Source organism: Zalophus californianus, chromosome 1, assembly GCF_009762305.2.
Source record: "Zalophus californianus isolate mZalCal1 chromosome 1, mZalCal1.pri.v2, whole genome shotgun sequence".
NCBI classification, from domain to species: domain Eukaryota; kingdom Metazoa; phylum Chordata; class Mammalia; order Carnivora; family Otariidae; genus Zalophus; species Zalophus californianus.
This window is the reverse complement of record NC_045595.1, coordinates 110,156,632-110,174,800: the sequence shown is the minus strand read 5'-3', so window position 1 is coordinate 110,174,800 and position 18,169 is coordinate 110,156,632. Positions and strand designations below refer to the sequence as shown.

The 18,169-nt window shown below is 42.0% G+C and overlaps 1 protein-coding gene across 5 annotated transcripts in view; it reads right to left on the bottom strand.

Moving 5' to 3' along the window:
• The window catches only part of KCNAB1 (potassium voltage-gated channel subfamily A member regulatory beta subunit 1), a 398,382-nt gene that overhangs the window by 239,005 nt on the left and 141,208 nt on the right, over positions 1-18,169 (bottom strand). For 2 of the 5 annotated variants that reach the window (XM_027587683.2, XM_027587680.2), the window contains exon 1: positions 16,894-17,866. The exons of the other annotated variants lie outside the window; for them this stretch is intronic. In XM_027587683.2, coding sequence (XP_027443484.1) covers positions 16,894-17,114 — 221 coding nt within the window. In that variant the 5' untranslated portion in view covers positions 17,115-17,866. Of the gene's footprint in view, positions 1-16,893; positions 17,867-18,169 lie in introns of those variants that run through there. 5 annotated transcript variants of the gene reach the window in all.

The window sequence follows — 18,169 nt, the reverse complement described above, 5'->3', positions numbered from 1 at the left end:
AAATAAGGACTGGATCTCTAGCTAAAAGGGAGAAACAACTTTTAGTAAAAATCTAAAAGCTGATGCTAATAAATCCTCAGGATATATGTGCATTCTAATTTTTTATGATGATACACAGTATATCCTAAATTATAAAGTTCCATCAATTGAAAATGTGCCATCCATTTAATAATAGCTGTTCAGAACAAAGAAACACTAGAATAACTCTTGATGTTGATCATAAGACATTTCCTAACATGAATATGATAGAATTAAAATGTTGAACTATTAAGATCAGTGTTGTTTTGGGCCCTTTATTTAATCTTCTTAACAACCTGTAAGACTGATACAGTCACCATCTGCATTTCACTGATGGAAAGCTAACCCAGCATCAAAGACAGGGTAAGTGGCAGCGTTGGATTCAAACAAGACTAACCACTACAGTGAACAGCCCAGCTTAGAAGCTCCATATGCAAGAATTTCATCATTAATACCACGGGCTTGTCTACACAAGATCTGACCATTTCCCACCACTTCTATCCCTGTCTCCCCAGTTAAGCCACCTTCTCCTGATTGCAGCAGCTGATTGGCCCCTTGACTTGCACTTGTACCCCTACGGTGAGGTATCTGAGCAATCCCTACAAGGCCTACATCAGCTCTTGTCACTCCTCAGCTCAAAATCCTACAATGGCTCCATCCCACTCAGAATTAAACCAAAGTCCTCACCAGAGCCCGCAAGGCCCTTCAGATATCTGGCTTCTGGCCGCCTCTCTCCCTCCCTGGCCCATTCCAACCTCGCTGGACTCATAACTGTTTTCAGATTCAGCAAGTACACTCAGGGCCTTTGAACTTGCTGTTTCCTCTGTCTGGATTGACCTTACCCCAGATACTCAGAAGTCTTGCTCTCTCACCTTCTTCCAGCCCATGGTGAAAAGTTATCAGAAAATATCCCTGTCCCTCCTCTTTAAATAGCACTCTCCAGGACTTTCTGTCCCTTGCCCAGCTTATCTTCACAGCAGGTATCGCCTCCTGATCTGCTAAACATTTTTGTTTGTTTCGCTCTTTTCCTATTCTAAAATATAAGCTTTTTAAAGGCAGACTGTTTCGTTCACCCCCTGATCCTCACCACTCAGAATGGTGCCCGGCACAGAATGGGTGCTCAGGAAGTGTTTGTTGAGTGAACCCATTCCTTAGAAATCCTATCAACCTTGATGGTTAAGAATCCATATAAATGAGCATGATGCTCTGCTAGGATTTATTCTGTACAACCCCTACTCCATTCCGAGTAACCATAATTAAATATGAAAAAGCTTTAAGGGCAATAGTTTAATAACGAGACAGATCTGTCCATGAACCCCTGCTACACTGTGGTTAGCACAGTGCATGAGAGTTTAGTAATAACGTGGTCAGTCCACAGGCTCCCTAAGATGGCATTGCCATGGTCAGTCCACATTGTGGCATTGCTCTGCCTTACTTATAGGTCTGCACGTTCCTTGGCCTCAGTTCAGGATGACTTCAGAGCCCTTAATTCTCTCTTTATACTCAGCTATGCACTACAAAACTCAGCTCCAATTTTAATCATATTCTCTCTTGTTCTAAATCAAAGTGGAGACCATTTAATCATTCTTTTGAGAAATAAGTATGCTGGCAAGAGGAAGTTTTTAACCAAATAAATAATTTCTATTGTTGTGAAGGCAGAAAAAAAAAGAAATGATGGGAAAATTCAAATTAAAAAGCCTTCTATTTCTGTAAAAATAACTTCTCTTGTTCTTAAGACAAATATATGTAGTCTCTGCATGGCTAAGCCCGGGGACTCCTGTCTCTGCAGCGCGAAGCATTTATCCTCTTCATCCCTCTTCGGTTGGCTGATTTCCCATCTTGAAATGATGCCTAGATTGTCCTTCCTGTCCAACTTGTACACCTTCCAAAATGCACATGAAGCAGGTAAGAAACCCAGGCCATAAACTCAAGTGTTCAAGAAATAGAGCATATCAAAATTTTTCCATAAATTAATTTCAACTCAGGGAGCGCTCCTGCCAAGCTCACAGGAGATTTAACTTTCAGACAATACTGGCTCTCTCCTTGCCCTCTCCATGCTGCTGGGGTTGCAATAGGTCCCAGGGTCTTATGCTGCCAGAGCACCAAGGAATCCCCCCACCATTGCTCATCTGTCCATTTTACCCCCAGAGACAGCCTTTGTCCCAGACTATGTGATAGTTGACTATGCTACTTTTAAGCAACACAGCGAGTTTCAGAGATCTTGGGAGAGGTTGAACCCCTGGCTGGGGATCCAGTCTTTCCCATACCATTCCCTATGAAATCCTATCATATTCTTTGGATGCTATCAGGGACCAAGGCTTATGGGGCCACAGACCTTCCACTGAATCTCCCAGCCAGCAGAATCACAGCTTAATCTGGGAAATGCCTTTTCTCTCAAACCTGACTCTCTTCAACCGGCCTGGGCTTTTGAAAACAAAACAAACAAACAAAAAAAAAACACACTTTCTGGATATAAGAAAACATAAGCTACTTGCTTGAACAAAGCAAAAACTTCAGGGATGCAGGGAGAAGCCACATATATTCATGTTTTTAAATGGTCTCTCCACCTCTGCCCCCCCCTGCAACCAAACCAGAAGATCCCTGCTCTGTTCATGCATCTTAGAAGAAAATGGTGTAGCTCAGTGTGGGCTGGAGGGACTGGGTCTGGGTTTGGGGTATCAAGTGGTCCTGCTGCCTGGGCACTTGGGGAATTCAGACCCCCCCCGCCCCCGCTTATTGCAGCCATTGAGAAAAGGCCAGAATGACCAGATGTGCCTCGAGGAGAAAACTCAGCCAGCTCCATTTGCACATCATGTTCCGTTCAAAACCCAAGTCACTGAAGGAGTTTGGGAATTGTTATATCACAAATTTTAATTGACCAATAGGAACCTGTGTTATTTATCAATATAAATAATTTTCTCCCAAAGTATAGTTTGCATGCAGGTAGTCTCTTTTTTGACTTCATCTGTTTACTACCATAAGGAATATAGTTTTATAAACCATCTTGTTTTCAACGCCTCCTTCTTTGTAAGGGATCAAGTGATAACTCATGAATGACCATCTTACACAGACCCACATTCTAAGCCGAAAAACAATGAAAACAAAAACTCAGGCAGCCCCTGCACAATCCTCCCCCAGGACCCTGCACACAGCTGCACTTTTGTCTTTTGGAACAACACAGTGTATGTCCAGCAGATGCTTCTCAAGGACGCGTGCACTCTTTAAGTTCTGGACAAGATAAATGTTACCAGCATCCTTAATTCCTGTCTTAACTGTGCCTTTCTAGTTTTCTTTCCTGTAATCCATGCAATTTGGGGAATCACCTCACATTCTTTTCTGTATGAGGCTGGGTGTAAGATATAACAGAAACCAGCAAGCATAGGTCAGGTTTTTCGGCAGCCAAGGTCAAAAGCAGACAGGATTCTTGCCACCGAAGGAAAGAAAACTCATCATGACCGTGAAGAGGACAAGTCTGGTAGAGAATGAAGCCTGCACTGGAAGCCAAGAGAGTTATATTATCATACAACCCCATGGATGCCTTTGAAGCTTATGAAAACTGAATCATTCATGCACCCAGTCACCCATCCAACAATTTTTTTGCTCACCTACAACAAGCCAGACACTGTGCTAGCACAGGTGAGGATTAAAATATGAATGTTCTAAAGCAAAAACAAAACAAAACAAAAAAAGACTTTTAAAAAAGACCTGTTGCAATGATATCACCATATGCTTTAGGGCTTCATCTATTCTGTCCCTGTGTCAGTGATATTGACAATTTATGATGGATAACAATGGGTATTTTACATTGTATTTACATTATCTCCTACAATCTTTCAAACAACCCCACAAAGGATTACCAGGTCCCTCTTACAGACACTAGGGCACAGAGAAGTTAAGCAATTTGCTAGTAAAGACAAGGCTGAGTAAATGAATGTTATAGTACCCTCCACTACAATACCATGAAGCCATTCACTGCTAATATCCATGTTTTGTGTTTGCACCTTAAACACACACACACACACCTTGCTGGGCTAAATATGTATGACAAATATTTATCAAAAAAAAATCAACTAGAAAATATGTTTCCTCCTTGAGCCACATATAACTTTACCTACTCATACCTGAAGATGTACTTATTCCCACTCGAGACAGATTTCTAATAGCATGATATGTCAAAAAAAAAAAAAAAAAAACAACCCCACATAATCTCTGAACTTCCCATCAGCCTGTGGATTCTGGGATCAGCCCTGAGCTCGAGTGGACATTCTTAGTACCACTATACTCTGCTCTAGGCCTGTTTTTGCCCTGGTTTTCTGGGCAAAGTAACAATGGAGGATACCCAGCACCTGGACCATTCCACCGCCTCATGCCAACACGGGAAAACAGAACCTTGCCCAGAAATGTCACTTGCCAATGTTAGATTTCTTTTTGTTCTGAGTCACCATTGGCATAAATATATGCTGGTTATTATAAGGAAAAATTGGCCAGAAGCTGCCTGAGCTTAAAATTGAAACCAAAATTCTGATATTTTAGACGGCACAACGTATCATTAGGTTTTGTTCTTGTACCTCAGTTGCTGTAACTGAAAAAAGGCGTAACACTACCTCCTATTCCCTTTCAAGGTTTTCCTCAAAGATAATAATATTAAGCTCTTTCAATCTCTTGATTAAAGTGTTTACATGAGACAATCAACAAAGATTTTAGTGACATAGAATGTTACTTGAGCATTCTGTTAATGATTAGTATTTGTCTTTGTTAAACCCTGTCCCCAAAACATTTCCATCTCAAAATATCAAGTGATTACATTCTGCTAATATCCTTAACAGAAATAACCAACAAGAAAAACTATAAACATTTTATGAATGTTTCTTTTTTTTTTAAGATTTTATTTATTTGAGAGGGAGAGAATGAGAGAGAGAGCACATGAGAGGAGGGGAGGGTCAAGGGAGAAGCAGACTCCCTGCTGAGCAGGGAGCCCGATGCGGGACTCGATCCAGGGACTCTAGGATCATGACCTGAGCCGCAGGCAGTCGCTTAACCAACTGAGCCACCCAGGCGCCCCTTTATGAATGTTTCTATTCCTAAAACTAATCATCATTCAAGGTCAAATACTTTGATCAATGGTCTTATCAGGTGATAGTATTGCCTTCCTGCCAAGGGATGAAGCTGAAGTGTACACTTATTAAACTCATCACATTTGCTTCATTCGTGGCCATCAATGACCTGGAACCAGGCAGAGTTCATGAGTGAAATAAATATACAGACTTCAGTTTGTTTTATTTTTCTTTTCTTTGGGCAACATTCACCAATGTTGTCATTGTTCTATTTGTATTAGGAAAATGTCTTCAAGTTCGAATACAGACCGCATTGGTGATAATCTGGGGGACAGCAAAGACAGGTCAGGATCTTTCCCTTCCTGCTCTCAAGTACTACTAGCGGGGCTGGGTGCTCACTGGTGGCTCTAAATACACGGTCACATCTACAGAAATGTGGTATCACAGGGTTGAACATGCACATGGAGTTGTCCAGCCCTGTGAGGGATTCTACAGCAGTACCTACCCATTCCCATTTTGGAATTACCTCCTCCACCACTGCATTCTAATGTGTGCCTTGCATCCAGCTCTAGAGTTCATGGCGGTAGTGCAGTCCACGACCAGCAAGGTCCCAAAAGGGTCAATTCCTTCTTACTCAAGCATTGCTTTCCTTGTAGCCTCCAGGAAACACTGTCTGACCATGAGAGACTCAACTAAAATTAAAATGACTGGCCAACCTAATGGCTTCAGGAGATTAATATTTAACAGGAGGGTTCAGAAAAAGAATTTCACATCCCCAAAAGAAAGTCCTTCTTTCATCCCCCACAACACTGTTGTAACAACATTCATGAGGCAGGACCAGCATGAGTTTTATGAAAGGGTTATGTTCTGTTAGAGGGCATGCACAGAGCCTCACAGGTACATCCCTTCAGGAGGAAAGACGTGCTGCTACAGCTCCCACCACCCCAGGTACTAGGACGGACTAAGAGTCATAGCTCACTGCTTAAGAAGTGGATGCAGATATATTTTTTTGAGCCAGGGTGATTTTAATTACAGCTTGATCTTTATGGCCTTGATTTTTCTATTAATGCCCACCACCAAATCTTCTAATTTGTTATTAGATCTTGAAAGGAAAGAAATAAAGCAAAAAGGGATATTTCCAGTAGGTGCTACCTCGAGGGGCCTAACAAGTAGAGCAGATTGAGCAATAATGGCCATGTTAGCAAATGCCAAGGCCAAGATAAGACTGTTGAAACTTTTTTCACACTGGAGCTATATTCTGTGAATAGGAATTTTTATTCTGATTAAAAACCTAAGCGCTAGCCTTACACAGAGAAAATCCCCAGTGCCCTGCATTTTCAATGACCTCATTATTCCTATTGCTGTCTTGCCTCAGTCTTAGGTGCTAGAGAAAGCGAGGAGGATGTAATGCCCGATACTTTGGGCTCCTCTAACTCCCCCCTCTCTGACATAACTATTAGCATGGCAGGTATGGCAGGCTGTGCAACAGCCCCTGAAAGGTGTTCATGCCCTAGTTTCTGAGACCCATGAATAGGCTACCCTGGGTCATAAAGGGGACTTTGCAGAGGTGATTAAGTTCAAGATTTTGCGATGGGGAGATTACCCTGGATTAGAGGGGCAGACCCCGTGTTATCACAGGAGTCATTACAGGAAGAAGGCAAGGGGATCAAAGTGAGAAAAAAGGAGATGTGAAGACAGAACCAGAAGTGGAAATATGTGCTTTGGACATGAAGGAAGGAGCCACAGAGTACGAAATGCAAGGGTCTTCGAGAAGCCAGAGAAGGCAAAGGAATGAATTTCTACCTTGAAGCCTCCAGAAGGAACACAGCCCTCCTGACGCCTTGATATTAGACTTCTGACTCCCACAACTGTGAGGGAATAAATCTGTGTGGGCAAGTACTAACTCTGTGGTAGTGCAGCAGCAATAGGAAATGACTGTACTATGAAGGGTCTGGCTTTGCTTCCTTAAGCATACTTGCTGTTTCTCTTCAAAATCACCTGTTTGAAACAGGACCACAGAAGGTCCTGCGGAAACCTGTGGAGGAAGAGCTGCTGGAATCTGAAGTCCTCAGGCAAGCATACACTTGCTTCTCTGGGTAAGGAGTGATCCCGTGCTTTCGGGGACTAAGATCGGAGCCTCCTGATTTCAGAAGATGGCTTTTGGAGAAACTGTATTTGAGTGAAACTGAAATCTGAAACTTCTTTGCAAATGAAAGAGAAGCCATTGTTGAGAGAGAAGTTGTACCTCAGACCAAAGATTTCCCAACTCCCGCTTTCTCTTTAAGTAGTTCATAGATCTTCTTTTAAAACTGAACAAATACGTTTTGCAGCAATAGGAAAACCCTATGAAATCAAACAAAGACTTTTTCTGAGCATTTCCAGTCTTTTCAGTAAATGCAAAGACTCCATAATGCAGAGGTGCTTGGGCATGTGGAGGTAGGAAATGGAGTAATAGTGAGTCAAAAGGCCTATTTCCATCAAAATGCCTCAGAGGAATTCTTTGCTGGTTCTCGAGTTGAGGAGTAGCATTCGGTAAAGCATGTTATTTACACAGTCGATTTTTATAAACCAGCTTGTTGCTGTGGTCTCAGGCCAAAGATTCTAACAACAAAAACCCAGTAACATAAAAACCAAGTTTAAAGTAGAAATTAATTTCAAAGAAATGAAAAAGAGTGTGCTTTATTAGCATATGTTCTTCAGGAAAAAGTATGCTTTTCTTATATAAGAGCTCTGTTCAACCAGATGGGCCTTCTAGTAGATACAAACTCATCATGGAGAACACTGTGCTTGGAATTTCCTGCGGCTGAATCCCTTCAGGGCACTCTCTTGGAAGATGTTAATTACCAATACAAAAAAAACTTTTCTGCTTAATAATAATAGTCCTGTACAGTTGCCTTGATCTTCAAACCCGCAAGATTTTTTTAAAGAATCTTCTCTGTGAGAGTATATCAAAAGGCATATTAGTCATACTATATATAAGCTGTTAATTTTTCTATTTGGATACCCAACTACCACTGAAACCTGTATATCAGATTTGCCCTTTTCATACTTAAGTTACCATTATTACCTTTAGAGCTGATGATCTTGTAAGAGTTGCTGTGTATCAGCCTAGTCATCCTCCATGATTCTAATGGATTAGAATTTTAAAATGTATTTCACAGCAATTTTTTCAAAGATTAGTTCAAAATGCTAAAAATGATTTTCCCCCTAAAAACAGTAAGCATGGCCATGAAATGCAAACAAAGGGACAGAGCAGATTTCTGTTATTAGGTGAACTTGCTATCCTGCACTGAAAAGTCTAGGCCTTTACATCCAGCTCTGATGACTTCAAGGAGATGTAGTCATTGTACGGAGGCTGTAAATGAGAGTCATAATTACGATAGGGATTCAGAAAATGAAATCTAGGAGGAAAAAACTGGAACCATCCTGAAAATTAGAAGGTTGGGTGTTAGTAATGGTTTTCAAGTACAGGGAGATGTACAAAGCAGTAAATTATAGCTAGCTCATTTTCTGTTCAACAGAAGACAGGCCAAGAAGCTTCCAGTGCACCATGAAAGAAGCCGAATCGATTGCAAGAAAGAATTTTGTCATGGTCAATTTTTTTTTTTTTTTTACTCCTGGATGATTCTAGTGACAGAACAGTCAGGCCAGGTAAGCAGGTGCTGGACCAGAATGGGGAGGAATCTCTTCCCTCCCCAGGTGTCAACAGGAGGCTGGGATCCTCCAGGAGGCCCTTGGGTGCTTCCCCTTGCCTCACCACTGTGCCCTTGCTACCCTGCTCCTCATTCTGTCTTCATTTCCCAACCTAACTGGATTGTTAGGGTCCAGACAACAGACAAGAGTTCTCAAAACCCTCACTTTATTGCTTCCTTGGAAGATTTCAGAGCTTAATGAATGATTCTAATTCTTAGAAAGAAGAGCCAAATTTTTTTCATGACTGCCGTGAAAGGAGATTACACAATATTTCTTTAGGGGCCTTTACAAGTAGCTGCCGCACAGCACAAATTGGAAGAACAGGACAGATTTCTCATGAGGGCTGGACCAGATGGCCTGTGCGAGTGCTCTCAGAGTCCTCCCTAGTTGTTGAGTCCAAGAATCACTGCTGGGCTTCTGTTTTGGTTTCCAATCTGAGTAACCGAAAATCATCCTGCAATGAGGATTTTTAAGTGTATTTTGATTCTGACTCTCAGGAGCAGACTTTCAAAGTAATCTCGAAAAGCATGGTGGAGAGTCAAGTGTGTTCGGTACTGAACGTCCAAATGAGCATTTCATATCCGGGGTTGACATGGAGCACCATCCTATCATCTGTGCCCATGCTTTTTGATCTCTTTCTGAGACACCAGTTCTTTAGAAACTGTGACACTGAGCACACTACTATCTGGAACTTAATTTTTGTCCAGCTTCAGAACACGTACCGCGGGGCTTCTCTGGGGTCCTCACAACTCTGTAAGATGAAGAAACTGATCTGGCTCTCTCCATTGCACAGCAGAGCTTTGCTTCTTCTAGAGAGAAGTTTCAACTGCAAATTATGCGTATGTATAGAAGAGAATTGTCCTTTCTAGAAGCATTTTATATACTGTGCTTCTTTCTATGTTGAAAAATGGGGCATAACCAAGCAGCTGCAGGAAAATCCTGCTCCTGAAGTCAGGAGACCTGAGTTTGGCCTTGACCCTCCCATCAGTTCCTTGAGTAACTGTGATCAAGGAACTGGCCATTCTGTATAAAATAATAGGACTGAACTAGATGGCATCTAAAGTTCCTTCAGTGCTAATATCCACTACTAACTCACTTATTTCCAGCAATCACATAGGATTAAAAATTCTTCATATTTAAATGGAAATTTTTAAGACTTTTACCTTGAGCTCTTCAGTCTCTATCACTCTTATTTTCTAGTTCTGAAAAGAGTGGGAAACTGGTGACCAAAATATTTTTTAAACATACAGTGATCAATTTGCAACACTGAATCCTTTTTTATCATGTCTAATGACTATCAGAATGGCTTTGACAGTCTTGTAAAGAAAAGTAGGAGTCGATGCCTGTGGATTCAATTCTTCTCAAGTAGGGGTTTTCTCTCCTAAAGGAAGTTTTGAATTAAAAAAAAAAAACAAGAGTCCTATATTTTGATCAGATTCACTAGACCTAAATCCCATTCTGTTTGTGAATTTACTAATAACAGATCATAAATTTGAAGAGATGAATTTGAAAACTCAAAGTCAAATTTACAAATCTGATTTCCCTTTTGAATGTAATGGGATTTTTTCCTCCTCTCAGAACATCTCTCAAATCACTACAAGTTCAAGTATTTGCAGAACTTTTTTTTTTTTTAAAGAAAGGATTTCTAGAAAACGAATGCACTTCCAAAGAGGTGAGTGGATTGGGGTTAGACACTTCATCTAACAACCCATTGAAGATTACAGGTGGAAGATGAGCTGTTTCTGGAAACACTTTGGAGGGATTCCTTCACTTGAATGTGCTGCATATGCATGCACACATACAACACACACACACACACGCATGCACGCACACAGAGCTATGGAACTGGAACGACGTTTGCCTAACAACTTCCGGGAGGCTGCCTCCCCTCCTACCATTTTCTCACCATCCCATGGATGCCAGACTTCTGACTGCTGCCTTGCAGAGGTGGAATAAACTCTATGAGACTGAATCAGCAACTAATTTTCAGGAAGGTTTCTCCACCTCCCATTCTCACCATTTTGCTTTGAGGAAGAGAAGAAAGCCCACACCCATGGGTGTCAGTGGAAATGACAATGGTATTCTATATATATAATATATAATATTATATAATATATATATAATATATAATATTATTATATATATATATCTGGCATTCTAAATAACCAAGCTGCTCTCTTCTCTGGACTGAAATCAAATATTTCTATTTGAAACACAGCCACAGAGCTGGCTCTTCTCTTCACTCCCCCTTCAGCCCACCTATTTCCTCCCACTTTTCCCCGTACGCGTGTATGCGCACACGCACACACACACACACACACACACACACTCAGTGCCTTTTACATAATTGGCTGACAAGATTGATCTTTCACTTCAATTGCTTTGATTCAAAATCTGCCCACCATTCGTGGGAGGTAAAGAACGGTAGAGGACACGTGTGCTTTAATAAAGAGGCTGTGAAAGGAATGGCATGGAAAAGGCATCTGGTCTGAGCCTTCCCTGTAGTCTTGATTCTCTGCAGGAAAGTAGAGAATGCTATGAAATTAAATTCTCTTACTTCACATTTACAACCCCTCAATTTTTTTTTTTTTTGAACTGCCAGGTTAATCCTTTCTTAACAGAACTTTAACCAGACAACCTGTTCAAAAATCAGTAACCTCCAGTGTTGATGTTCATCTGATGTCTAAATGGGTTGCCCTAGCTTCCAAGGTGCCATAACCTGACCCCTCTTTACCTCTACAAGATGCTCTCCCCCCGCCAACTTCCCTGCATGAACCCTCTGCCCTGTTCCATTATTTCTCACCAGTGCATGCATAGTCTTTGGGACATGCTGCCCACCCCTGCTGCAGCCTGCTCTTCTCCTCCTCCTCTTTGCTCATATTGATGTTTCTCCTTCCTCAATACCAAGTTCACTGGCTTTTCTCATGTGACCTCTCCCTGACTCCCATAGCCCCGGCTGAATGAGGTCTCCTCAAACTACAGCAACAATCATTCTTTGTATCACTAACATATGCAGGCTTCTTGTGTAGATAGCTACTCACACCAAACTGTAAATACTCAAGAGACAACCTACTCACTTCGTATGCCCAGCATTTAATATAGTGTCCCACAGGTGTAGCCATTCATTGTCTAAGCGTTTCTGGAGTCACTATCATGTGCCAAGTGCCAGGTTAGACTCTGGGGTTACAGTGATGAATAAACTCCAAAACTCAAGCTGCTCACAGACTAATGGGGAAGACACAGATACAAATAGATAATAGCAATACTATGCAATCAATAATCTCCATAAAAGAAATAAGAACCGGTTGTAGTGGAGGCATTAAAGAGCACTTATTTAATGCTATATGGAATGCAGCGGGGAAGGTTTCACTGAGAAAGTTATGCTAGAGTTGGGTCTTGGAGGATGCATAAGAGTTTGCCTGACCAAGTGAGGTAGGAGAGTTCTAGAGTAGAAGGATGAGAATGGAAAATGATACAGAAGCATAAGAAAACAAGAAGGTTCAGAGTACTATGATAGGTCCTCAAGTAGGTACTTCTGATGAAGCGTGTGGTCATCAGAGGAAAGATGAAAACAGAGTGGCGACTAGAAAAACTAATGGAAGCCACACCATGAAGGACCTCAGGTGCCATGTTAGGTAGTTTGGATTGTATTCCCTGAGCTACTGAAAAGCACTGAAGGAATTTGAGGATAATGTTGTAATCTGAAGTTATCTAATTCATGCTAAAAATAAGAATGACAACAACCTGATTTTTTTAAGCCATTCATCCACCAAAGGACAAACCAAAACATCCCTACCATGGAATACTACTCAGCAATAAAAAGGAATGAACTACTGAGATGCACAACAATTCAGATGGGTCTGAAGAGAATTACACTGAGTGAAAAAAAATCCCAAAAGATTACAAACTGTATGATTCCATTATATAAATGCTCTTGAAACAAGAAAATTATGGAGCTAGATCAGAGATTAGTGGTTGCCAAAGACTAGGGAATGGAGGGGTATATGGATGTGGTTGTAAAGGGGTAGCATGAGGGAGCCTCATGGTGATGGAATAATTTGGACTCTTCACTGACTGTAGTGGTGGCTACACAAACTTCTACATGTGATAAAATTGCGTAGACATATAAACATACACACATATGAATATATGTATAACTGGTAAAATCTGAATTCTGAGGATTGTACCAATATCAGTTTACTAGTTTTGATGTTGTGGTATAGTTATAGAAGATGTTACCACTTAGGGAAGACTGGATTAAGGGTACACAGAAATTTTCTTTTTTTTTTTTACAAATTCCTGTGAAGCTATAATTATTTCAAAAAAAAATTTTAAGTGACAAAAATGGTAAAATGTGACTCACCTAAACAACTGGAAAAAAATAACTTTTTAAAGTGGGATTTAAAGATTATTGCTCAACAAATTAATTCCTGTGAAGAATGCTCTTAAGAGTTTCAAAGCCTGTTTTATGTAACATTACAGCACAATGTTTTATTGACATGGCTGTATATGTTACAGGTAAGATTTTTCTAGATGAAATTGGGTCCATCAAAATTCAAATTGTTTCAGGACTAAAGTAACAGTTTTAGAAAGAGGATAGGTAGCTTATCAGTACAAATGTGCTCAATTGTGAATGACATAAGCTCTGAGACCATGTCAAATACTAGGAGTAGGGTCCTCCGAGAAAGTTATTTTAAAAAAGACACCCAACCAACCAAATAAGCAGCAACAACAAAACAAATCTAATTTATCTTCTATTCTCAGTGATTTAGCTTTCTTAGGATGAGAGGTATGTATGAGTCTATATATATCATGTATGGTTACAGAATATACATCAAACTCTAAAACTGTGTGATGAACTCAGAGATTAAAAACACACACAAAACTAAAGGAACTCTCATGCATTAACAAAGCACATGTGTAAAAACTGTAAGAAATGAAATAGTCTTATGTTATTTACATACAGGACAGTCCCCAGGATAAACGTTAGGTGGAATCCTGTTCTCCCAGGTTGAAAGTAGCATTTGAAGAGCAGATTTCTCTAGTGGACTTTTTTTTTCATCCTTAGCCTTGAAACAATAGCTAACTTTATGCAAGATTTTTGCACAATGGCAATGTGAAGGTAACAGTGGCTTTGAGTATTTTATTCTTGCAAAATTCAGATGCTTCACACAAGTGTATATTAATTCTTTCTAAAATCCCAAGTTCATGAGCTCCTAATTAACAGATGGTAATCATGGGCTATGATAGGAGTTGGGCTTTAAAAATTATAAGGCATTGAACAAGTAGAAGGCATTCTACTCATTTATCAGCGTTATAGTAAGTAGGTCCTCAATGGCCAGGTAGCACCTTACCCAGCCTCATTGGAACCTGAAAGAAGTCCCTGGGTTGGCAAATAGGTGGCCAATCTGGGCACAATTCCTCATGCCCCAAGATGCAACCATAATTCTGGAACCGAAGCAGAGATGGTAGCCTCAGAATGGAGAAGCTGAGGTAGCCCAGGCATGACCATCACCCTCCCCAAATATAGCCTTCCTACGAATGTCTCCTAATAGAGCATTATTATTTATTTTCTTATCTGTGGTCTGCTTCCCCAACCTGAATGTAAGCCCCAATCTAGTCTGCTTTCTGCACCTTTGTGAAACCAGTTCTATTAGGGTTCCTCGTACAGAATAGATGTTCAATAAATATTTGTTGACTAAAATTCTTCACTCTATAACACTGCTTTTTGACAAAAAAGAAAAGTGAATAGCAGACATTTTCAGATTCTGATGAAAGCTATGAGCCCTCCCCTTAAGAAAAAGATGTACGAAAAGACCCTGGTTTTTTTTAAATCTTCTCTAGAGTTCATGGATCCCAGATTAAGCTAGGCCTATAGAAACCATTTTCAAAGATTAGAAAGGTATTGTAAACACAATTAGCCACTTTTTTATTTTTGCTATTTGTTATCAATAACACATATTTTAGTGACATTAAGGTCAAAGAAAAGGATAATTCAGCTAATAAAAATACTTCTATCATATTTTATAAACTGTAGAGCTAGTCCCTCTCTCCTTCCCTCTCTCTCTCTCTCTCTCTCTCAATCTCTCCAACCGTAAGAAAGTCTTAGTGTACATTTGGCATAATCTCATACTCTCCTAAAGGCACTCTGAGTGGAATTTGAAGGAGAGAGGGGTTAAGTCACACTCGCACACGCACAAAACCACCTGCCTGTCACAGGTAAAATGGTTCCGAATACAAGGGGATAGAGAATCTTGTCCTATCCATAAACAACAAATGACTCAAAGAAAACTGAAAAACCACAGATGGCTAACTTTTTATCAGAAAAGAGCTGTCCTTAGTTGCCAGTAATGGAAGATGCCCAAGTGAATCTTACTTGCACATTGAGCTTTTGTAAAGACAATTATTCTCCAATTGGAGCTAAGCTGTAAATATTACTAGAAAAACCTTAATGGAAATCTCCTGCCCTTGGAAAATCCTCACAAAGCCAAACTCTTCCAACACAATGATGCATAAGCAACTATGAAACTCTGCCACAAGAAATGAAGGGTGTTACTTTTTATTTCTTCCGGTTTACGAAAAGCTCAAGGTGCTGCTAAAACGCGAGCGGCCGCACTTCGAGTCACCTCTGTGATCTGCCTTATCTCTGAGTGGCCCATTCCTAGGGGCCCTGCTGACGAAGGCAGCAGCTTGTCTCCCTCACAGCACCCAACTGCATGCAGAGCAGCGCCGTGTCCGTGGGGCAGGGCTGGGCGTGCGCCACACAAGCAGCAATACGAAAAGCCAATGCACTGGAGACTGCAGCCTCAGTTAGCAAACTGTCCCTGTGCGGCCCCACTCGCCACCATGGAAATACTGGGAATAGCAGAGTTGCCTGGAGTCGGGCTGCTCACATAGTACTGCAGTTGGGGCAAAAAGCTTTAGGTGCCCCCCCACCCCCACCCCACCCCCCACAGACACAGCTTTCTTTCTTAATGGCACAGAAATATATCAAAACAACAGTGTTCGGTGTCTTTGCAATGAGAGGCTGTCCTATAACTCTACAAAGAAACTTTTGCAAGGGTAACTTTCATAGAAATTGGTTTAAATGCCTCTTTCAGAAACCCCACATGGGAAGTCTTAGGTGTGCATTATTTTAATTGCATCAAGTTCCTTCCATTCTAAAATCTGGTTCCTAACAAAGATGAGGGATAGTTAAAGGTAAATAATTGACAAAAATCCTATTTGCATGCCAGAATAACCAAAGCCTTTGGAAGATGCACCATTAGCTTCTCTCCTCTACATCTGTAAAGATTTTGAGATGAAAGCACAGTCGATTTAAAGAAATAAAGCCAGGAAGGCTTAGTACAAAGCAAATAGAATGAGAAGGCAGGAGTCACATAATTGAATAATGAAATTTTCTACTTATCAAATTTAAGTCATTCTTTATTAAGGAGAACATCAACTATTACCAGGAAGGTTGCCAACTATGGAAAACAACCTAGAGGAAGAGATGCTTAAAAATGTATGAGGAAACTCATACTAAAACAATTAACTTTTTCTCCGTATTTCACAAGAAGTTCTCCATTTTATTTCAAGCTGTAATTTAAATTCAAAGACGTCAGTGTTCAATCTAATTTACCTTTATGGGTGTTTCTTCCTGCAAGAAAACTTCCTTAAGAGCTTGCATAGAATTTGTTGCCTTGGTCTTTCGAAAGATAAATCAGAATGCAGTACTAGATGGGACACTAATTTGAATAGTATAATCACAGAAACTACAGTCTGTGCCATAAAATAGGACCAAAACATCTGCAGTTGAAAAGCTACCCTGATCTCAATACCAGCTTCCAGCAGTTGTGTTACTCTGCGCAGACTGGAATTCATACAGCCCTTGAGGTGTTCCCAGCACTTCAGAATATGCAAAATGGGCTGCATTAAAAAACAAAAACAAAACACAATACTACACACACAGCACAACCACTTTGGGTTTCCCCCGCTCCTAAAGAGCTATTTTAGAGACACCGAAGAATTCTAAATTAGGCAACCCACCCGACCCGTGGGTAAGTCACTTTCCAAGACCCATGAACTGTCCCCACTGCACCTGTATAGCACACAGAAAGCCCCGGCAGAGGGAATCTGACATCCATACCTATATTTCATGCCAGTCTGCTTTGCAGTGGACTCTTTGAGAGAAATGTGATGCTGAGGGGTGAAGGTCCCCAGGCTGCGCGCGATGATAGCGACCGTGCGGAATCTGGCCCGGGCTGCGTTCACCACATTGGGGGCGGTGGAGCTCTGCTTGCTCAGAAGTCTGTCCTCACCATTCCGGCTCTTCAAATTGTGCTCTGTGCAGGCTATGGAGACTTGCATTGCTTCCCCGGGCAGCGCACGGTCCCTCTCAGAACCCCAAAACACAGGCAGTCACGAGAGGTTGAGCAGTTGGGGGGGTTTCTGCTCGTCTTTTAACCCCTCCTTGCTCCCCCTTCCCGGGGATGCCGTCAGAGGAGTCCTCGCGGCCGACTTCAGAGCCAGGCGAGTGGCAGGTGTGGTTGCGGTGCGGACCAGAGTCCCGGGCACCGAGAGAAGTAAACAGCCAGCCCCGAAGTTGTCACAGCAGCTGGAGTGCGATCAGGCTCGCAAATCTTCCCGGGCAGTCACCTCGGCTGATTAAACAGCCAAATCCATGCAGTCGAGAGGCTTTTGCAGACGCCTAAAGGGGAGCCTTCGCACTGCCTGCACGCAGCCCTGCCAGAGCCGGTCCACCGTGTCTGAATGCGGGCTCGCCTCTGGGCGATGGCTCAAATGCACGCAGGCATACCGCAAGATGCGCCGCCAGCACCCTCTGGACCACAGGCAGGATGCTCAACTGGCGCGCGGAGCCTACAAGAAGCAGCTAATCGCAAGCTGATCCCCGGGGACCGGCGGTCTCCATCCACTCGGGCTGTCAGCTCCCTCCCCGCCCCACTCCGGGAGGTCTCCAGGGCTCATCAAGACCCTTCCCCACTCATTTTCAGGTGAAAGCCTGGGTCGCTCAGCCCACGCTGACGCGGGTTTGCCGCTACACGGAGGAGCAGGCTGGTAGAGCTCCCAGCCTTTGTGTGCGAATGGTAGGCAAGGATCACTTTCAGCAGACTCCTGCTGTAACAGAATCTGGAGGGCAGCTCATAAAGGGGGGCTCGGCCCAGACTCACACCAAATCTTGCTGCAGCACAACAGTTGGAACTGGGGGAGGGCAGAGTGGGGGTGCTCCTGCCACAGAACATGCCAGTGAATTAACACGTGAATACTCTGCGACTGGCTTCCTAAAACACTACTTGAAATCCCTGTTAGCCTTGTCAGAGTTCGTTTCCCCTGTACACGTTATTCCTTAAGACGCTAAGTTTGAAGTTTACTGAAAAACCACAGTGCAGACTTTTTGGGAGTCA